General features: G+C 38.5%; 1 protein-coding gene across 1 annotated transcript in view; it reads right to left on the reverse strand.

Moving 5' to 3' along the window:
- Nucleotides 1-23,567, reverse strand: part of LOC114468760 (CREB-binding protein-like) — a 59,584-nt gene that overhangs the window by 12,343 nt on the left and 23,674 nt on the right. The window contains 18 exon segments of the mRNA XM_028455822.1: nucleotides 728-795; nucleotides 1,477-1,554; nucleotides 2,439-2,495; nucleotides 6,398-6,478; nucleotides 7,403-7,491; nucleotides 9,755-9,814; nucleotides 9,817-9,927; nucleotides 9,929-9,997; nucleotides 13,835-13,986; nucleotides 17,136-17,316; nucleotides 17,400-17,645; nucleotides 18,552-18,690; nucleotides 18,827-19,170; nucleotides 20,199-20,351; nucleotides 20,507-20,592; nucleotides 21,580-21,657; nucleotides 21,806-21,977; nucleotides 22,078-22,195. Coding sequence (XP_028311623.1) covers nucleotides 728-795; nucleotides 1,477-1,554; nucleotides 2,439-2,495; nucleotides 6,398-6,478; nucleotides 7,403-7,491; nucleotides 9,755-9,814; nucleotides 9,817-9,927; nucleotides 9,929-9,997; nucleotides 13,835-13,986; nucleotides 17,136-17,316; nucleotides 17,400-17,645; nucleotides 18,552-18,690; nucleotides 18,827-19,170; nucleotides 20,199-20,351; nucleotides 20,507-20,592; nucleotides 21,580-21,657; nucleotides 21,806-21,977; nucleotides 22,078-22,195 — 2,282 coding nt within the window.

The following is a 23,567-nucleotide window of genomic DNA, read 5'->3' on the forward strand; positions in this document are numbered from 1 at the left end:
ACACAGCATTAGGAGAACTAGAACACTCAGGGATGGCCCTAGGATTGTGGGGGCCCTAAGCAAGACTTTGTTGTTGCCCCAAAACACTCACAGTGCAACGACCTAATCACACACACACACAGCTCATATATGAATGCAAACACACATGGAAATGTGTGACAAACACCTTCCATTTAAAATAATATGTTATAAAGCAATTACAAAGTCCTCAACATGTTTTGCCTCTTTGCTTTTCTTGAAACAAAATCATCCATGACATTAGGTGAGATACCTGTTTGCCAAGCTCATGGTTTACTGATGGTTTATTTTTCACTTCTTTTCCGATACTTAAAGGGGGTCAAAAAGCAAATCATTATCTGATTGTGTGGCCCCCTCTAATGGTTGTGGCCCCAAACAACAGCATAGAGTGTTTGTGCCATCAATGGTGTTAATTATTTTAATTTGTTTACATCTTTCTTGAAATTATTGTACGTTTGTTTTAAAAAAATAGACCTTAAAGGAATTTGATACTGTCAGAAAACAAATAGATACATCAGGACATTTACTATATTATTGACAAAAGGAAACAACATATTTGCATTGATGAGGTTTGACTATTGGGTTACTGTGCACTGTTGTTGCTTCTTCTTCATATTCATATTGACTCACAGTGTGTAACAGCAGATAGAGCCAGGTATGTAAGATGTACAGGTGAACTCTCTTTACTGTGCCATGTTGAACTACTTACTCTTGGCTGCGTATTTGTTCTCTTTTCGTGTCTTGTTTGCTTTTTTCAGGCAGCCGTCGCACACAAACCTGCAATTAGAAATCACTGAATGTCATTTTTAGTCCAACTTAGATCAAGTCTGATATCCCACACAGAACACACACAAAACAAGGAGGGAGCGATTAGTTTAACTCTACTCTGCAAAACTTGCCCCAAGTCTGGAAGACATTGTTACTGTGGAGCAGTGATGGGTAAATTAGCTTTCAAAAGTAATTAGTTATAGTTACTTTCACCAAAAAACGTAACTGAGTTATTTTTTTGTAAATGTAACTAGTTACTAGGAAAAGAAATTTTTGCATTAATTTTTTGAAAAACCTAACATAAAAAAATAATTCAGATTTTTTAGCGGTTTTCAAGGGCCAGCTGTATAAAGTAGAACAGCATAGTGACGTGTTCTTTATTTCACTTATTTATTGGAACTCAATGATGACGCTGTTACTTCCAACACTGTTGCGGATCAACCAGAGTTAGAAGAGTTTAAAGCTGTATTAGTTCAAAGTTGTGTGTTCTTTTAAAACATGCACTAGAAACACTCTCTGACGAAGTGGAGTCAGAGCAAAAAGACTTTAAAGATGTACATTTCCACCATCTGGATTTATTTTTCCAATAATTCCTTAATCCGTGGTCTTTTTTCAGTGGATCAACATTTACATTCCTTAGTGAGCCACGCAGCAGAATGAGAGGAGTGTGTTATGTGACGGATGGCTCACCCTGACGGCCATATGGTTTCATGATGCAGGACGCAGATCTGGTGCATTTTACGACCGCAGTCGGTACATTCCACGAGTCTGAGAGCAAATAGAGAGGATGGAGGGGAGAAAACAGGAGATAAGGACCACACCCAACACGGTGACGAATCTTCATGCCTCCCTAAGAGGGAACCCATTATTGGATCCCAGAGGTGACAAGTAACAAAGTATAAATACTTTGCTACTGTACTTAAGTAGTTTTTTCTGCCATCTGTACTTTACTTGAGTATTTATTTTTTGGCGTCTTTTTACTTTTACTCCTTACATTTTAAAAATGAGCTCCTTACTTAAAAGACCTTCTAAGATGAAGTCACGGCGTAAAAAGACGCAAACATTATTAAGTTTGTAAAAATGGTAAACTTAAAGCTGCTCTGGGTTTAATTGAGCATTTGCATTCGTTTTCTTGAAACATTATATTTACAAATTTCATCTATAAGTGCTGAGTTATCCAGGTGTTCATAAAAGGAAACAAATTAATTTTTTTCCATGTACCATGTTCTTAAAAATGTTAAACTCAAAGCTGCTCTGAGTTTTATTGAGCATTTACACATTTTTATGAGTGCTAAATTCTCCAGGTGTAACATTTTTAACTTGTTTCCATGTACCTGTTTTCTACAATTCCTAAAAAAATAAAAGATATGGAATTTGCTGGTTTAAAAACCCTGTTTTATTATTTGTTTTACTTTTTTACAGTACATTTATTAGCAGGTACTTTTTTTTTTTAACTTTCACTCAAGTAAGGGAGCAACCTCAATCCTTTTACCGGAGTCATTATTTAGTCAATGATCTATACTTTCACTTGAGTACTGAAGACTAGTACTTTTACCACCTCTGTTGGATCTCAAGAAATGAAATGCTAAAAAGGGGATGCATGTCACATTTCAACAGTGTAAAATAATATCTGAGCTACATGAAGCACGTACAGCTCAGGGTCGAGGGTGTCGTTTTTCTTTCTCTGAAACTGGTCTTTGTTGATGGACCTGTGGAGAAAAGACAGAAAACATTGTGCTGTTAACAGACTGGAAAGCTCATCAGCACTGTGTAATATATACTGTGGAGCTCCAACTATCATCGTCTGATGCCTTAAAGGCTACCACTGACAGAGAAGATCAAACACTAGCGTGAACCAGCAAAAGCAGCCACAGTGCAAATAACATTCATCAGTGCAAAAGGAAACACTGGTGTTGAGGTAGTTCATAGCGGCAGCGTTTACACTGATTGTTAAAGTCACAATAGCCACATCCTCAGCCTGTTTAATCACAGGAGAGACTTTATTAATTAATCTCTCCAATGATCACTTCCAACAGATCTTAATTATTACAGTTTAATCATTTAGAGGTCTATTCTTTCATCTGGACTTAAGCGCTTTTTTACGCGCCTGCAGTTAAGCGCTTCTCTCCTATGCGTATTCTCCGGTCCAGGCAGCTGACATGCCCACCGTGCGTAAGGAGACCAAAAGCGCGTATGTGTGAATGAAGGCGGGCTGAAGGAAAGGAGGTGGTGATGTCATTTTTTTGGGCCGTCTAGAATCTATGGAACATGGAGTTTTCCCAACGCTTGTAAATGTCATTGAAATTTGTGAAAATGATAATGTAACAGGTTGATTTGATCAGACTTTACGGTGGACATAGTATGAAAATAGTTGAATCACTGTGACCAACGTGGACAGAAGTCTGTGTCTGTCAGAGTTTTAATTAATCACACAGCAGCAACTGAGTGATCACAGCTGCGTGACGCACGAGTCCGTGTAGCTTCAAATGTTACAAAGTCCTTATTTCTAGTGCAATATAATGTTTCACCTTATGAGGGCGCTGCACTTATTCCAGGGTTAGAAGAACGTAAGAGGAAAAGGACTTACGCACACCGGAGAATGTGCGTAAAGCCAGATTTGAATGGGAACACCCACATTTCAGGGCTGCTCCACCCACAGTGCGTAACTGGGCTGAAGGCGCGCACCGACTGACTTAAGTACAGGAGGAGAATAGCACACAGCCAGAAAGCGCTGCTGTGCGGCTTTTTGGACTTACGCACATGGGAGAGTAGAGCCCTTAGTGAATAATTTATGGGATCCCCACCCTTAAACCTGACACCACTACAGTAGAGCTACCAGCTGAGGAAACATCATTTTAATGCAGTCAGAAAAGGTTTATTTAGGTGTCAGTCCGCTGTTAAGAAATGAATCTGTTGTTTATTTGGAGAGGATGAGGAGACATCTAGGACATGCGAGACCATGGACCTTCAGGACCAGCATTTGGACTATTTATTATTGAATCCATTATCCAGGGTTGGGGTCAATTATAATTGTAATGAAGTAATTCATAATTAATTCCAAATATGGCATAGTTAGCAACAGATTTTTAAATTTACAATTACATTTCTGTCGTAAAGGTAATTAAATTGTAATTGAGTTCAGATAAATTACTTTGTAATTGTAATTACCATGAATATTCTATAAAATGTTCAATTATAATTTAACGAAAAACTGGGGAACCATGTTACAGTTCTATGTACAGCTCTACACATACGTAGTTAATTATTAAAGTATGTTTCATATCAAACTTAACCACATTTTACCATTTAAAGAATAAATAAATTGAGGGCTATACTGACACGAAAAAGTCTCAGACTCCCACCTCCAAAATATTAAAACCTATATTTTAATTCATTAGGAAGCCTAACAAGGTAACCAATAGATAATATATATATAGATTTATTTTTAGTGTAATTTACAGCTGATTTAGGATCTGTTATTATAAAAGATGCTAACAGAAAGCTAACACAAAAGCAAGATTAACTGTTATTAGGTTATTATTTCAGGCTCAGTCATTGTGATTAATTGCAATTTAACTTTAGTAATTGAGAACATAATTAATTTAACTTACTGAGGATAAAAAATAACTTAATTTAATTGTAATTGGAAAAAAATGCTGGTCATTGTAATCGTAATTGAATTATAATTGAACATGGGTAATTGAAAACATAATTGTAACTGAAAAATGTAATTGACCCCAACCCCGCATTATCTCATAAAGTGGTACTTGTTTTATACAAAACAAGAAAATCTAACTCCAGTAAATTTTAAACTTGACTTATTGCTAAAGCTAAAGTCGTACAACAGTTCATCGTTAATAGTGTTGTACTGTGCTCACTCTACATGTGAGACATGTTTTAATAACTGCTCTGATATTATACGATATGATCTACAAAGATACCACAGGGTGGAACAATAACTTGTATACAAGTGTTTTAATGAACCTTTCATGAACAAACAAACAGCAGCCATTGATAGATTAAACAGAGAAAGTGTTTAAAGTTTCTATTACCACTCCCTTTACTCAGCATGGTAGTGCCAACATGTAATCTCTACCACTACATATCAAGTGAGTGTGTTTTAATCTATTATCAGGTGCAACAGTTTGTTTTAATGGTTACCTGCAAATGAGGTAATATTTTCACTGGCGTTTATTTTTTTTGTCTATTAGCAGGATTAGGATAAAAGCACTTCATTACTTTTGACTTTTTTATTTTTTTTTATTTTTATGAAATTTGACAGTTATGTTGCGTTAGTTCCCATTTAGCTCACAGAGTTTCATCCAGATTGAATCCTGAATGCACATTTCATCAGTTTAAAAACCAAAATGGGGGTGTCTATTAGAGCTGGGTATCATGGCCAATTTATTGAATCGATGCGTTTTCTAAAATCGATTCATCACGATTCGATTTCGATTCAGAATTGATCTTTTAAATTTTACTTGAATATTTATAAGGTGGTTCCAAACTTTTGACTGCAGTTGGGGGGGTTTTCGGGCTGTGCATTGCCATGAATACAATATGATACCATTCACGATTTGCATCTCACAATATGACAGATCCCGATACCAAACAATATGATATACATCGCAATATCAATAATTACAAATTCCACCTTTAAAAGTACAAAATTATATAAAATGCTATTTATTTAATTTTTTTAAACTTGTGAGAACAAGTGAATGGTAACTAACGGTAATTCAGCTACCAATATGAAAAACAAGTGGTACTGTATGTGTCAAATACATTTTTCAAAAAAGTTAAACTTTTGCTTCTACAACAGATTCTAATAATGTTAAGTTCTTAAATTCTTTACAAAAAGGAAGCACATACATCTATAAAAGTGTCCAGTATGTTTTATGTAAATAAAGTGCAATCCTCTTCCAGCTAAAATGCATTGAGGAGTGTGGTAGTTTAACAAGGTCTGATGTGGTTCACTGACACCTAGTGACCGGGAGTTTACGTGCTATGCATGTTAGCACAATTAAATGGGTATTTTGTTAAAAAAAACATGATGAAAAAAATCAATTTGGACATTTTATTGCGTCAATAAAATAATTGCGCTGTGAAATATCACGATATCGCCAAATCGATTTTTTCCTACACCTCTAGCTGACTTCGTCTGCCATGTTCGCACTGAATTGAATGAACTGTCCCATTGAGCCTACGCAGTCGGCGGCTTTGCCAACACCAGACTATAACGTGAGACTACAGGGGTTTGAGTAAAAATAATACATTTCGGCACCTATGAATCGATTTTGGAAAATTTCAATGAAATTTTTTTTTTTTACTCAGCTCTAGTGTCAATACGTTTAAACCTACTGTATAGTTATTAATGGGGATAGACATTTCTTACAAACCTTTAATGTGTGAATGATCATGGTTCGCTGATCAAACCACTGATCCAGATAACAGACAATATCTGGTAAAGAGGAGATTTCTGCTCTTGTAGTTTTAAGATAAGAACCAGTGAAGGTTGGGAGCTTCTACCTCATGTTGATCAACTTTTAACAGCAGGAGTTAAACAAGTTGTTGCATGTCATGTGTAAGGATGGAGTGTGATGATACTTACGTCTGAGGCTGGGAGGGGTCATCTCCAAGAGAAACATTCTCGCCTTGGATTTCGTTGAAACACTTCTCACAGAAGTGGTACCTGTCAGCAAGAAGCCCATATTTTGGTGAACTACACCGTTCGTCATCAGCACAGCCAATCACAGAGAGGGCATGGAGAAGCAGCCGCCAATCAGGGCAGGGCAGGACAGGCCGGGGGAGCAGGCGGACACACAGGAGAAGGCAGAGGGCAAGGTGGGTCGTCGCCAGGAGGCAGCAGCCAATCGTGATGCAGGGTTTTTGTGTGGGCGCGTGTTTTGATTTTGCGCATAAATTTTGGAGTGGATGATTGGTCACACCAAAGCAGGCCAATGCAGACATCACAAGCGTTAAAAAAAGAAGGGAGAGAGGGGGGAGGGGGGGAAGTCAAAATGAATATTAAAAAGCGTGAAATAAACAGATCAGACGGAGACGATGGAGAGACAGAGGGACAAGAGGGGGAGGGACAGGATGTGAACAACGACCAACAGGAGACAGAGAGCCGAGGCAAAGCAAAGATTAGCATCAGACGTCCAGTGGTCGTCAACAACAACAACAACAACAACATTACAGCAACATGAGCGACCACCAGGAGCTGTGGCTGAGGAAGGTGTGAGGATACGAGTCTCCAAACATGACATTAGGATGAGGAAAATAAATATGATAAAGCAACAGAGACCCATCATCCTTTGTGTTCATTTATAAAGTGGGAACCCTTCTTCTTCTCATCAGAACAAACACACCAGCTTTGTTTAACATTCACTCAGTTTGGAAACAACAAGTGAAGGATCACGTTGAAGAAGAGGAGAACCCACTTTATGAATGGTGACATCATGAGAGTTAAAATGGTGAGTAACAATGAGAGCTGGTGGCAGGGTAACCATTAGAAGCCAAATTACTAATTTGTGATTATTGTGATTGAATAACTGCAATTAACTAATTAACAAGCAGCACACAGCAACAACACAGAAGCTGATGTTAGTCTTACCTGTTCTGGTAGCTGAAATAAGCAGCATCACGTTGGATGGTGCACAACTGTTTCCCATAGCAGCACAGAGTCTGAGGTGAAAACTCAAACTACAGAGGGAAAAAGAAGAAGAGAAGCTATGGTTTTCCAGTGTGTCATAGCGGTGGTGCACACAGGCAGTGAAGCACGACAAAAGCACACCAGCGTGTTTCCACAAGTTCACATTAAAATGATCCAAACAGGCTGAAACAAGAAGTTTAAGGAGTAAATAACCCCAAAACCACTTTTTACCCCTGCTAAAAACAAATGTAGTTGGGTATGAAGTAGGGCTGGGCAATATATCAATATTCAAGACATATCAAATTTTCTATTTTTGCGATATAGAAAATTACAATATCACCTATACATAGTTCCCACAGGCCACGTGACCTCCCCGGATACGCCATCTGTGAGGGCAATTTTAGAGGCACACTTGTATTGTATCGATCCGTACAAAGTTTGTCAAACCAAAATACCGCTGACAACAAATATATTCCTGCTATAACGTACATAGACATTCTAAACTATTTGATTTGTTCCAAAAGTGCTAATACTATGGAAGAGTGCAGGCTTTCAAATCTCTCGAGGCGTACAACCAGTTTGTGAATGGTTGGCTGAAAGATGTGTACAGCATGAGGATGAATGGGAAAATGCTTTTGACAGGCAGGGTATGCAAAACTATTTAAGTAAGCAAGCCAATTTATACCATGGACTTCAATGGGGGGGGCTAGGGAGATCCGCCAGAAGGGCTCGGCGCGCGTCCAGAGTCTTTGCCGCCAGCCGCCGAGACCCGGTCTCCTCTGCCCAGCACTGTCCCGAGCACGCCGGATCGCCCGTCCCCTCCGACCCCAGGCAAAGGGGGCCGACAACGGTAGCAAGGCCAGGGAGTGGGGGGGAGCGCCACCACTTCGCTGTATTGGTGGTACCCGGGGAGAGGAGGGCGGTGGCAGCTGCTTCTCCAGCGGCGGCGCGAGCCCAGCTCCGCTTTGTACCCTAGCCCGACCGACCCAGCCCCGAGAGCCAATCTTTATCCTGAAGTTAAGGATCTGACTTGTCGAATTCTATTACTAAATAATCCACATTTAACTGAACTATCACAGTCATTAGTGCACCATTCACCCAACATGAAACTACCATATTGTGCTCTTTTGGCTGTAAACAGATGCTAACTTGTTTCAGCTGCCCACAGCAATGGCACCGGGTCAGGAAATGCCCGTACATTGTGACGTCATGTGGGAACCATGTATATCAAGACATCTTTTTTTTTTTTTTTTAACTTGTTTTTATTTATACTATCACACAGTACAAATAATACTATACACATATTTAATATTATTCTTAGAGTACAGTCAAACGGTGTCCTTTACATTATTTCTATATTTCTGAGATATACATTTTATTTTGTATTAAAATAGCGGTTTCAGGAGTCACTGCTTTTGTTCTCAGAACAGCATGAAAAGCACAGTTAGATGGATTTATAAATGTGTTCTAACCCAGAGCTTACCCCAAAAAAAACCACACTACAGAACTCACTCACACGTGCTGTCCCTTAGAGAGGAATAAAGACAAAAGTGGCAACTATTTGTTAATAAATGTGGCTGTGTACTAGAATTGTCTTTGTGGTAACACTTTATTGTGTTAAAAATATTGAGATTAATATTGTATATCACCATTTTGAGAAAAAATATTGAGATATGAGTTTTGGTCCATATTGCCCAGCCCTAGTATCAAGTAGAGTTGTTGATTCATTCTTGACATTTAGTCAAATCATTTCCATTTGGTGTATTTTGTGGTAAAAATGTAAGAGTGACTGCCCTCTATGGGTTGAAACCCACTATTACAATAGAATTTTGCTATTGGCTGAGAATGAAGGTTTGTGATGTTTTGGTGGCTTCTTGCATCACAAACCACCACTGATGGCCCCACCCCCAAAAAAACTAGCACTCACTTATCCACTGTGGTGAGTAGGTTGGACTAAGAGAAATGTGAATAGAGAAGTATAGTGAGTAGCTAGTTAGCATAGCATAGATTGTTCGTTGAAGATTTTTAGTATAGACTAGACTTTGTGTCTTATCTGCTTTAGGAGCCCCGCCCATAACAAAGGCATTTTTTTTTTGAGAAGAAAAAAATACAGCGAAAATAATTAAAATATAATAATTATTTATTTTCATCATAGAGGGTTTAGTTACCCTTTAAGTTTGCCCCCTCTGCAACAAATAAAGTAATTTAACTTAAACTGAATAAAAAATAAAAAAAAATATAGATAACTCAATTATTTTTACTTCTTTAGTTTTTCAGCTGTAGGTGAACAATCGTTCTGTATTACTGCCTCACCTTCCTCCCACAGCAGTATCCCAGACCCTGCATGACGGGGTCAATCTCCGTCTCGAACAACTTTCTGCCAGCTTGGAGCAGTACTTGTACACACGGGACGTCTTCCGATTATACAGCCATGCGTTGTTGAACATCAACCATATGTCCTCCACGTACTGCCATGGCTCCTGGTACTAGCCCTGTGTCCAGCTTCCGTTTGATGGTCGACAGGTCCATCGGGTTCTTCACGATGTCAAAGTAGTCCTGGTTTGGAAATGGTGGTCCAGTTGAGGAGTTTAGATTCCAGAGGAGATGAAGAGGAGGACGGCCAGAGTCATCATCAGCAATGCAGACATGGAGTAAGGACGTAACGGAGGCACGGTAGTGGAGCAGGCAGGACCAGAGTGGGGAGAGAAGAGGGTGCAGGGGGACAATGTTGTTGAGCACTGCAGAGAAGAAGGTTCACGTGCAAACAGAGAGACATGACAACTTCTGCCCTCCAGCTCTCAGCTTTGCACCCTGTGACAAAAGCCCTGGACTCAGTCTGTGGGGTTACATCAGAGTCCAAGAGACCACTGTAAGTCTGCCCAGACCACCGTCTCACACACAGCAGCATTAGCATTAGCATGTAACAGACTGCTGAGGCCCTCTTACAGACCATCGCATTATCAAATACCAATTTGCAGAGGTGACAAGTAATAAACTTACTGTACTTAAGCAGTCTTTTCTGGTATCTGTTAGGGGTGTCCCAATCCGATATTGATATCAGATATCGGTCCGATATCAGCCAGAAAACGAATATCGGATTTTATCAGACTGCATCTAAAATCTCCGATATATATTATATTCATTCAATTGTTGAATACTGTAGATATTATGTTGAAGGTTAAAATGTATATAACTAATTGGTTAATAATAAATGGGTCAGTTTTTCCTCATCCCTACTGTTGCTGATTATTGTTCTCTGTTTTATTAACATCACTTGATCAAGCCTTTTCTAACATTCCACACTACAAAATAAGAAATGAAGTATGTAGGATTTGTGATGACATCGTATCGGATCGATATCGGTATCGGCCAATAACAAAGGCTGCAATACCAGTATCATATCGGAAGTGAAAAGTTGTATCGGGACATCTCTGATATCTGTATTTTACTTGAGTATTTATTTTTTAGGCGACTTTTTACTTTAACTCCTTGCTTTTTAAACAAATATCTGTACTTTCTACTCCTTACATTTTAAAAATTAACTCGTTACTTTTAAGGCCTTTGAAGCTTTTTTCTGTTAGGCAGGTCCCTTAGTTTTATGGTTAACATTTTCAAGTTTTTAAAAATGTTAAACTCAAACTGAACACTCGCTGCTTTTTTTTTTTTTTAAACATTTTTATTTACAAATTGTACCAATGAGTGCTAAATTCCCCAAGTGTTTCATAAAGGGTAACATTTAATTTATTTCCATTTACCAGTTTTCAACAAGTTCTTTAAAATGTGTTTAAAATGTTTAAAAAGCTGCTCTGGGTTTTACTGAGCATTTGCATTTATTTTTTTTCTTGACACATTTTATTTATCATGAGTGCTGAATTCTCCAGGTGTTCAAAGGTGACAGATTTAACTTCCACGTAGTGATAGACGATACATCGGTTGTTTTTTGCATTTTTTACGTGTATTGGCATCAGCTGATGAGGGCTACTGTGTTCGCCGATCTGCATTATTTACAGAGGGCAGAAATATGTTTTACTCATTCACCTGTTTTTAATATTTGTTAAATATTTTTTACTTGTTGTCGTTCTACCTCACCTTTGTTAATTTCAATAAATGTTTCTTTTTTAAAAATGGAGACTTGTACCATTTGTTATCATTGTGTAATTTTTATGAGGTAAATTGAGGGAGCAAACGCAGTATAGGCTCCAAAAATCGGCTCAAGAAAATCGGCAGTCCGTATTGGTATCGGCCCTAAAAAACCCATATCGTCTATCCCTAGTTCCATGTACCAGTTTTCAACAAGTTCTTAAAAAATAAGACATGTAATTTGCTGGTTTAAAAACCCTATTTCATTATTGAAGGGACATTTGTTTTACTGATGTATGAATTACTATGTAAATTTAGTAGTATATACTTTGTTACATTTACTCAAGTAATGGAGCAACTTCAATACTTTTACCAGAGTCATTTTTTATTCAAGTATCTAAACTTTCACTTGAGTACTAAAAACTAGTACTTTTGCCACCTCTGGTGATTTGTAGAAAAAAAGTCTACATCTTGCCAAACAGGCGGAATGTAAGCAAATAAAAGCTTGGAGTCAAAGTTGAGATCAGGGTGCAAAACCAAGAAGAACAGAGCAGTGGCAAAGCATCAAGCAGACACAAATCTACTGTTTTCAGCACCACGGCAATAAACATTAACAACGTCTGCAGCACCAAAGCCAACGAGGCAGCGCTGAGGAGAGGCACAGGTGAGAGGGACCACTGCATCTCTGACATAGCTTTCATTTTCGATCTGACGCCGTTTAGAACAAGGAGAGATTCTTCAATTCTACACATTCATTTAGCAGACGCTTTTATCCAAGGCGTCGAGATAGAAGTGAGAAAAAAAAACCTCCATCAAGAGATTTAACTAATAAAGTTAAAAAGAAGGGAACCGGGGACCATTTTGCTGTCTCCATGGCAACAGGAGTCAGAAAATGGACCCTTCATCTCTACAGGGGAAAAGCTCACATTAACAAGTAAAAATGCAAATTACCACATAGAAGCTTCGAGCCAAATTAATATCACCAGACTGCACCATGGATGAATCCCAGCCTTTCGGTGCTGTGTCGAACTTTGTAACATGGCGGCACTGCTCCAGCAGTAAATAGTTGCGTTAATTGTCACAGGATTGTGTTTTTACGGTTTTTTGTTTCTTTCAAAACAAAGAGGGGGAAAAATGGAGGAAGAATAAAAAGCTTTGTGCCACCTCTAACACACTGCCCCCCCAACACATCACTAGAACTACAACTACTACTGGTGAGGAACTGGACTATAAGCTAGCAAGGAGCACTACAATGACAATTAAAAGAAAATATGAGAATGTCAACATATGGATGAATGACAGCAAAAAACAAGCATAGAAAAAAGGCCCAATCAAAGCAATCTTTGTTATGATTAATTCTGCTGTGTCATGATTGATAAGCTTTTATAAGATTAAAGGAAAAGTCTGAAAATTATTCTTTGTAAATAATATAATCAAGTGCAAATTGTTTTTGCAGTGGTTTATTATACATTATTGCAGGGAATCAAAAGTTTTAAAATGTGATAATATTATTTATTATTAATATCAACGTTCATGTGCCAGGGGTGCCATCTAGAAAATTATTGTTTAAGTGTTCTAGATCACTTTCACTGATTATTAATCAATTACTTTCCCTTTCTGGTGGGTTCTTTTCACCAATTACACATTAATAAAAATCATAAGGTAATAAAAACAGCAAGAATAATTTGTGATATTATCATCATGCTTCTATGTTATTGATATTCACCTGAATAATAAATGCACAAATTATACCTGCTGTTTTGATTAACATCATGATTTTTATTAGACCTCTAAGTAGCAATTAGTATTGATTAATAACCCATAAAAGTGATCTAGAACACTTTAACACCAATGTTCTAGATGGCAGCTGAACCTTGATATTAATAATAATTAATATTATCAAATTTTAAAACCCTACATTATTTAGTAATATTTTACAGTTATTTTACAAGCCAACATATCAATCACTCAGCCTTTTAGCAGTATGAATTACATTTTCAAAACAAAACAAATCTTTTGTTTTTGACATGATTCGTATACACATTCACAATATTCCTTGCTTTGATTGACCAAACATCAGCACATGCACTCACATGTGCACATACAAACACAGACACACATTTCCAAATGTATCTTTTAAAAAATAAAAATAAATATGACATGCAAAAGAAAAGTACAATTATCAATGTGGGGAAAAAAAATCAAATATGGCTACTATGGCAAAATGTAAAATATTTCAGGAAGAAAAAAATAAAATAAAATCTACGTTTTCAGAGGAGTTGAAGCAAAATGGCAGCCAGTGCAGTCCCTTACCAGGTTAGTTTTGTTACTAGTTCGAATACGTACGGGTATTCCCAGTAACTGGGGGTCCACCGGCTGACGGAAAGGCAGGGACTCGGGGTCCTGCCGGTACAAAGCCTCCAGGGTCGGCATCAGAGCCTGCCGCAGCTCCTCTGGCTTAAAGACTGGAAGAAAGGGTGAGAAGGAGAAGAATGGAGCACTTGTGTATGGCTAGTGTCTAATGCTGCGTCCACACTGGGTGCGTCACAAATGTTTGTCCATCCAGATTATATACAATGTCAATGGATAAACAGGGCCCAGAGGCAAAATCTTTTCTGTGCGGCGATGTGGTCCGATCTGCGCATCAAGAGCGTTGGCCGTGCGAGTGCTTTCCCTGTTTTTTGTCATATTTGCAACAGTTGAAAAAATATACAAATATAAATAATACCTTTCACATGACGAAAGCCAATCAAAGTGTTTGCTGACAATGACGTCAGGCCGTCAACACGGACACCGGTCTGTTCACACATTCAACCATGAAGTAGAAGCTGTGTGTGACCACCTGGAGCTGTATGACACGCCCTTTATAACTGGGACTGAACTAGGAAGGATTTGGCGTGGAGGAAAATCAGCGAGGAGGTGGTAGTAGCAGGTAAAAGTTCTCTCTGTAGTTTTCATCTTTGAAAGTCGGCACTGAGCTAGGCAGTGACGTGCAGTCAGGGTAGGCAAGGTAAGCAGTGCCTACCCAACGGTGAATTGATATTTTGATTATTTGTTTTAATTATTAATTATAGCCGACAGTATCTATGAGTTGAAAGTGTCAGCATTTTGTGCTTTTCATAGCCCAAATGACTAAACATCGCCATATCCTGGTAGGGCAGAGACACTGCACAGTCTCACTCCGCTGTAAGGCAGGAGGAGGAGCCAGGAGGAGGCCACACCCTCTCCCAAAGGCACATTGTTGCTCTGCCTCTGGCCCAATAGCGTGTTTTTATGTTTGTGCATGCGCAGTCAGTTCCCCAAGATGAAAACCATTTACACCCAATTCAGCTCTCTACGCTGCCTTTGGACGTAACCGTGCTATGCTAAATGCTATACGTACCTTCAGAGTGCATTAATGAATTGATCTAGAGCTAGAAGCGGGATAACACTACACGCAGGATAATTGTTAATGTTTCTTTAATGGTGTTTTATGATCATGATTTTGTAGATACCTAAATGCTTTTTATGTAGATCTTGTTGGGTTTTTTCTTTCTTATTATGAATTTTATATTTTGATAAGCGAATTGAGATTACTTTGTTGTAAATTGCGCTATACAAATAAAGTTGAACTGAATTGAATTAACACTTGCCAGCAGAAACATGAAATTGTCATTGGTGTTAACATTGGTGGTCTTGATTTGCAATGCACTGCCTACCCAACCCTAGTGCTCACGGCACGTCACTGGAACTAAGAGAGCATTAGCCGCTAATCACACCGGCTTTTTTCACTGGTGGTTTATGTTTATGAGAGGAGAAAAAGAGCGCAGCTCCTCGCTTCAGTAGGCAGTGAAACTCACCGAGTTGGATGTGTCGCTGGTGGGCGGTGCTTGGCTTCAAATGCACGTATGAGGCGAATGGGGACATTTTTCGATCCTGCGAAACGTTTTGTGCGGCAGATGTGTCCGGTGCCACAGATGACGCATTCGGTGTGAACGCAGCATAAGTCTTCTCCACTTTGTCTAAGGAGCTCCAGGAACCAGTGTTAATTTTGATAAGAAAATGTAAATTAGTTTTAGTCTTTTGACTAAATTCTTTTTAGTTTTAGTCAAGATTTAGTCATCTGATTGTTTTAATTCAGTCGACTAAAATACCAAACAATTTTAGTCGACTAATTCAATAACAGATTTACGAGACAAATTTTTACCACTAGTATAGGAAACAAACTAAACCTACTGTAATTTATGTGTATATATGTAATATATAAAACACAAATTTACCTTTATTTCAACACAACTGTGTCTTTATATATAAATGGAGTACTGAATGACACAGACAGACTGTCAAGTTTGAAATGGTATCTTTCTCAAATAATAATGCAAACAAAATTTTACAATGAGTATTCATTTGCAACTCAATTTATACACAACAAATATGTCAAAGATCAAATACTCAGATTAAACGTCCTGTATCAGAACCATATATGGTGATGTGGCCTTCTCGAGCCAATAAAAGCCGAAGAGGAAAAAAATGTCATATCCCCTGCGCAAAGCAGTTTCAAAACAAACATGGCGGCCGCAACTAAGAAGACCTTCGCAGCTGCGCTTGCTCTGTTTAAGAGACCTGGATATATTGTTGAAACCACAACAAGAAGAGGCTGTATAACTGTAAGTCTGTACTGTACTACACACTGTTTTCGTCTGCTGGTTCCGTTTAGAAAAAAAGAACTATGCTTGTCACGCTATTGTCGTCAGATTCCGCTCATTGTTCGATTGGTTACTCTGGCGTGTTTGTCCTGACCCCACTCAGCACTAGAACTCAAACGCCGTGAGCGCTTCCAGACTAATGGCTGTCATGAATAATACAAGGAGATTAAGATGGTTCCAGGACACATCTCTCTCTGATTTTTGTCACAGTCTATCTTTGTGTACTCTTTATTCGTTGACGATAACGTCAATCAATTTAGTCATAGTTTTAGTCTCAATCGATTACTTATTTTTTAGTTTCCTTTCGTTTTGTCTGCAAAAATTATTTAGTGACAAAGATATCTTAGTCAACGAAAATTAACACTGCCTAGAACTTAAGGTCTTCTGTAATATTCATTTTTCTAAACAATCTCGGAACATTCGACAAACAGTTCTACCTTAAGACTAATTTGTTAATGAAAACAAAAACAAGCAGGTTTTTTGATGTAAAATTTTTAAAACAAAATAATGAATAAATATTGTTTTCCAACCACTGCGCCACATGTATGGACTGAGATTTGTCCCACTGGAAACTACATGTGAATGGCTCGATATTGAATTTGAAAGCTTAAAATTTAATTTACGGTTTTCAAACTGAATTAATAACCTAAAATTGTTTTTTTTTTTCTGTTTGTTGAAAAAAAATCATAGTACATTCCAAAATCTGTATATTTCTGCTATTCAAATTCAGATTCGGTACATGCAATTTAATTTCACTACACGGAGACACACTTCCAGTCCTCCAGGTTGAGCAATCAATAACTGATCATGGAACTCCTGTTTACGTCTACAAAACCTCCTTTACAAGCCCGTTGACTTCTTTAAGTCCAAATGACGCGTGATTGCGTTTGATTGTTAAAAATCATTGTGTTGTTTGTGTAAACATGCACCTTTTTTCTTGCTCTGACTGCTGGCTGCGGGGCTGTTGGTAGCTACAGACCCTGAACCCTCCTCTTCCTCTTTGGGCTCTTTCTTCACCTCTGGCTTTACGTCTTCGCTTGTTGCAGAAGAAGAGGAGGACGAGGTTGTGTCCATAGGCTCAGTTTTACACCCATCTCCTGAAGGCTTTTCCTTTAAAAGAGAGAAAAAATAGAACATTTATAGATCAGAGAATCAGCTCATCAACTTAACAGTTACATTTCAAGCATTCTTACCTCAGTTTTCTCCTCCTCTTTCACGTCCGACAGATTCTTGCCTGTGATTTCTTTACTGTCGTCTTCTGTGTCGACTCTTTCGTCTTCCTCCTCCTCTTCCTGCTTCTTCACCTCCATTTTGACATCCTCCAGACTGGGAGCAGAGGTGTCCCCTGTGGTGAGCTGGGAGTTGGGTTCGATGGAGCTTGTGACTGAAGCTGGAGACAAAGCCTGAGTGTCTGCAGTCAATGAAGGCTTTGGAGAGAGCTAAGAGAACAACATGATGTTAGTTATGGACCAAACTATATGACAGAGGATTTCATCAGGATTGGGTCAGTTACAATTGTAAATGCGTATGATAATTAATTACAAATATGCTATAATAATAAATGTAACTGCAATTTTAAAAATATGTTGCTGTCGTTATCATAATTAAATTGTAATTAATTGTAATTGCCATTAAAATTCTAAAAAAAATGTCAATTATAATTTAATGCTAAACTGGGGAACCATGTTACAGTTCTATGTACAGTTCTACTCATATGTAGTTATTAATTATTTAAATGTGTTTCAAATCAAAAAGCTCAGATGTCACACCTAAAAATATTAAAACCTATGTTTTCATTGATTAGGAAATCTAGCAATGTAACAAATAGATAGGGTATTTCCTTTTTTTATTTTCAGGCTCAGAAATTGTGATTCATTAATTGAACATGGATAATTGAAAACGTAATTGTAACTGAAAATGTAATTGACCCTTACCCTGGCTTTGATCATTTTCTCTTGAATAAAAAAAAAAATCAATTTAAGTTGAACATGTATATGAATAACTGTTACCATAGTTTAGTGTTAGAGGTCAAACCATCATTTTTGTCTATAGAAGTACTTTTTTAGCTGTTCAATAAACGTGGTGATGAAGTCACTAATATTAATGAAACTTATTGTATCGTATGTAGATTACATTTTGTTACCAAATACTCTGATTTCCGCCATTTTATAAATATGCAATAAAAGATAATTAAGCGTATAAGGAAACATTTTTCCTCTTGTTAAGACCTTTAATATTCTACTTTAACTTCATTTAAAGAATGTTTCCACAGTGCGATATTAGGCGTTTCATTGTTTGTGGTATATGCGTTATGTATGAACAAAGTGGAGCTTCACTGAACTCACCATGGTCTGCGGTCGCTGTAATGGCACGTGGCCGTTCTGTATCGGCACCGAAGGCCTCTGACTTCCTTGGGGAACTGAGGAAGCTGCAGCTCCAAGCACCTGCTGTGTAAATTGATTGGCTTTCTCAGAGTTGGAACGTCTGTCCTGGTGGATGCGGCGGTGGCTGAGAGGACTGTTGCTGTTGCTGCTGCTGCTGCTGTTGCTGCTGCTGCTGCTGCTGCTGCTGTTGCTGCTGCTGCTGCTGCTGCTGCTGCTGCTGCTGCTGCTGCTGTTGCTGTTGCTGTTGCTGTTGCTGCTGCTGCTGCTGCTGTGGTGGCGGCAGCTGTGGTGTGCTGGGGGTATGGGGCTGTGGCGTCTGTGAGCCGTGTAGTGTAGGAGGGGTCTGATGAGGTTGAGGCGTTAGGCTGCGTGCTGGTGAAGGGGAGTTTGTACGAATGGGCGGACAGTGAGGAAAGGAAGCAGACTGCGAGGAGGTGGAGGACGGAGGCAACGTGGGTAAAGGCCCAGTGGTGTTAGCATTAACAGAGGCCATGGAGACGGCGGGCGAGGCCAAGCCAGAGGCCGACTGTGTTGCTGGGCTGCTGGCTGACATGGAGTGAGCTGTTGGCATCTGGCTCTGCTGGAGAGGAAACCATTCTCACTCATTCATTCACATCAATATCTAGGATTAAGGAGTCCCTTAGAATACATTTGTCAAACTCTACGCTCATTCCATTCGGCTGTAGAATAGATTTAGATGAGTAGGTATAGCTCATTACTTATCACACCACCTGAGTCCCAGGCGGCGTTGGAGTCAATTACAATTTCATTGATTAGGAAGCCTAACATGGTAACCAATAGATTGGAAAGAAATTAGATGATAAATATTTGTTTTTAATGTATTTAACAGCTGATTTAGGACCTTTTAGCATTAGAGGTGCTAACAGAAAGCTAACACAAGATGAAGGTTAACTTTTATTAGGTTATTTATCATAGGCTCAGTATTTGTGATGAATTGTAATTGAACTTTAGTAATTGAGAACATAATTGTAATTGACTTTCAGAGGATAAAAAATAATTGCAATTGGAAAAAATGATGGTCACTGTAATAATAATTGAATTGTAATTAAAATGGGTAATTGAAAAACTAATTGTAACTAAAAAATGTAATTGAGCCCAGCCCTGGTTCCAGGTTTTTCTTCATGAGCTATTAGCATACAATTAGTTAATAAATGTAATGTTTTAAAGAGAAGTTCATTAACTGCATGTAGTAGGTTGTAGGGGTGGTGGGAAAAACTTCCAAAAGATCAATTTGTTACATTTTTCAATTTGTAAAACAAACTAGGGAAGTCCTCTAAATTTGGATATTTCAACTACACTGTAAATATCAAAGGTGCTGTGAGGTGTTAATCAACTAATTCAGCAGTTGACTAATGTTAAATGAAAGATCGCAATCAGCAATAATGGAAAATCAAATCTATCACCATAACTGAAAATTAGTTTGTAATTAAATCACGACTCGAATAGAATCTATAAATTGGGCTGATTAACCCAGCCCTAGTAGGGTAGGTTGTCAAGGCTATTTTTATCTAGTCTACGTGGTGACAAACAGAGTCATATGTGGCCCCTGGACTAACTAATGTTCAACACCTCTGCCCTAAACCTTACCGGTGGCACAGCAGTCTGCGCTGCTTGGTGGTTCATGCCAACTGGACCTGAACCCAGTCCAGGACTGGACCCAGGATATTGGCCCGGGGAGAGGTACTGGTTTTGCAGCTGTGTGGTATTTGGCTGAGCCATCCTTGTTGTTCCCACACCCATCTGTAAACAAAAACAGGAACATTTTAGACTGAAGACCAACAATAATACTATACAATACATTATTTAAATAAAAACAGTAATAATGACAAATACATGTGGCTTTGCAATCATTAAATGTAAACAGGAAGGATGGACTAAACGGGAGCGATACACACCTGATTCATTGAAGGGTTATGAGGAAGAGGAGGTGTTGACCTCGGACCCATCGACTGCATCCCCATCTGACCAAACTGGTTCATTCCTAAAGATGAAGAGAGAAAAAAACTTGTTTGCCATTGCTGAAGTTTTTGCTGCTCGTGTAAATCATAAATTACAGGTGAAAAAGCCGCTGTAAAAATCCATACCTTTATTAATCTTATCCTTCAGATATTAGGGAAGGCTTTTGTACAATAAAGAATAATAGGCTGTAAGGATTTTCTTTAATTTGGGGAGGATAAAATATAATCTTTCAATAAAATTGGGATGTTTATTGTGTTTCTAGTTTGACCTTCTGTTTTCATCAGATGTGATGCTACACTTCCTGATCCTTTTCTAAAGCTAACACAGAGTTAATATATATGCTGGAAACACAAGTGGATTGTTCATCCAAAAAGTGAATTTCTTTCACGTTTAATTGGAGCATTCCTAAACAAATGCTCATACTTTGGATGAATTAGCTCTTTAATGTAGCTTCTTTTGTATGTATAATGTATATTAGTACAGCTTAGAGCTGGGCGATATATCGAGATTCAAGATGTATTGAGTTTTCTATTTTTGGGTTATAGCGTATATCGATATATATATATATATATATATATATATATATATACACATTATATATATTTTGTATTAAAATCCTAGTTTTGGGAGGCGCTGCTTTTGCTACTCTCCTAAATAAGCCACACTACAGAACTCACTCACATGTGCTGTCTGTTAGAAGAGAAAAAGACTAAAGTGACACATATTGTGCAGCTGTTTGCTAGTAAATGTGTCCGTGTGGCATTTGAACTTAACCCTGAATTGTCTTTCTGGTCAGACTTTATTTGAAATAAAATGATCAAGATTTATATCATGTATCACTGTTTTCAGAAAAAATATAGAAATTTGAGTTTTGCTTCATAAGGCCCAGCCCTAGTACAGCTCTATGCATCTTAGGTTCCCCATTCATTGTTTTAAATGATCTGGATCTTTAAATAAACCCTAATCAAGCATGACTCAGTGGTGAATGAATGATATGAAAGTGGATTACCTGGTGGACTTTGCATCCTGTTGGCCATCTGATTGGGTCCAACTGATCGAACCATTGACGGTTCGACATGTGGAACGTCTACAAGTCGCAGAAATCACATTTTGTCACAGAGCAGCAGTTATAAAGTCTGCTTATCAAACTAAGACCAAAGCCCTTTTAAATGTGTGATATAAATATATTGAGTAGTGTTTGGTGCAACGTGAGAAGATAGACTTGGTCCACTCACTCGGGGGCATCTGTGGTTGGCCCATGCTGGGAGGCACTTGTGGGAGCCCAGGGGAGGCGATCCCCTGCTGGCCCGGCATCATGCCCTGCTTCTGGAGCCGCGTCCTCCTCTTTTCTTCCAGCTCCTTTTGGATTTTGTAAATCTTCTCCGCCAACAGGTGGTAGTACTCGGCCTGAAAGACGAATCAGAGGAGGATTTACAGCAAATCCTAGCAGCGGATGGTGAATATATTCCATTGTTTATTAATACAGGCATTCCTGCTGCTTTCTTACTCTGCTGTTGGCCGACTCATACATGTCGCCTTCAACTTTACGAGCATATGCCACCAGGTTTTCCATCCGCCGGTCCTTCAGGGCCGCTGGATCAGGGGTGGGAAAGATTGCCTGCACACTAATCACACACATGAAAACGGGAAAAGCAAACAGACAATTAGCTTTAGAAAGCAGTGACCTATGTGAATGTAATTATGAAACATGTCGTTGATTTGAGGTTTGGGGCTAAAAACGCAATCTTTATAAAGTGTTTGAGTTTCAACCAGGCTTTGGGTCAATTATAATTGTAATTGCAGAATTGATCAGTAATTACAATTATGGACAATATTGTAATGCAAGTTGTTTTTAATATTATTATTACAACAAAGTAATAGCATTTTTGAGGGCCTAAACAAGTTCAAATTCTCATGAAAGTTTGAACGCATATTAGAACTGGTGAAAAACTTGATATTATGAAGGAATTGCACATGTGAATGGAAAAATGATTCTATAGGGCCCCCTTGAAAATTGGCCTTTAGTGGAGTTAATACAATTAGTTTCACAAACAGCTACGACATTTGATACACATGTATCACATCATCATTTTCAAGATACATTTTAACATACAGGGCAACTCCGAAACACCTAAAATTTGATCAGTATATACAACAGGCTACTGTTATTAAAGTTACCAAAATCTTCTACACAGTAATTGCTCCCAGCTGGGACTGATGACATCATCATTGTGAAGGTAGGACAGATGAGCCTTTGATAGCTTTGATCACCTTTGCCTGATAGTCGAATGTCTGCAAACTACATGGTGTCTGATTAATTCATTTAAACACAACATATTATGAAAAATCCACTTTTGCAGTCTTTTTGAACACACATGAGGTAACTTCACACGGCACACAAAATATGTAATAAATCCATGAAGTCCTTTGTTTGTGGTCTGTGTAAGTCTCACAACACAGAGAAAATTGCTCCATTTCTAATTTTTTACACTTGTGATGTCACAAGTGAAATTGGGAAAGAAAATACCCTGCCCACCACTGGTATCTCCACCCATGGACTCCACCGCCAACCTGATGAAAACTTTTGCGAAAGTCCATCTTTGTTTTTCTTGCTAGCGAAAGCGTGATGGCTACCGTTAAAACTAAATACAGGACTTGCCTGCTGCCGGTGCCTCGCCTCCACAGTGAACGTACACTGTAGCGTTAGCACTATTTGTTCATGCGGAGGTGTACTGCACTCTTGTGGTTTCCAGCTCATCTTGTGGTTCGGTGTAGCACCAGGAAGCAGATACATTTTTACTACCCGTTATGTCGCCTCGTATCGACCCTGAAGCGCTGAGACAAACTCACAATAACAATAGCCGCTTAAATATCCATGTCTTTTACTGTAATGTGCGTATTTTTTTTTTAGCTGAAAACAATAACAGTGATTGGATAGCACAATAAAATTGCTTTGGTAATCACTGATTTCTCTCGTAAAAGAGCGAGGCATGAAAG

The sequence above is a fragment of the Gouania willdenowi genome, chromosome 8 (assembly GCF_900634775.1).
Source record: "Gouania willdenowi chromosome 8, fGouWil2.1, whole genome shotgun sequence".
NCBI classification, from domain to species: Eukaryota; Metazoa; Chordata; class Actinopteri; order Blenniiformes; family Gobiesocidae; genus Gouania; species Gouania willdenowi.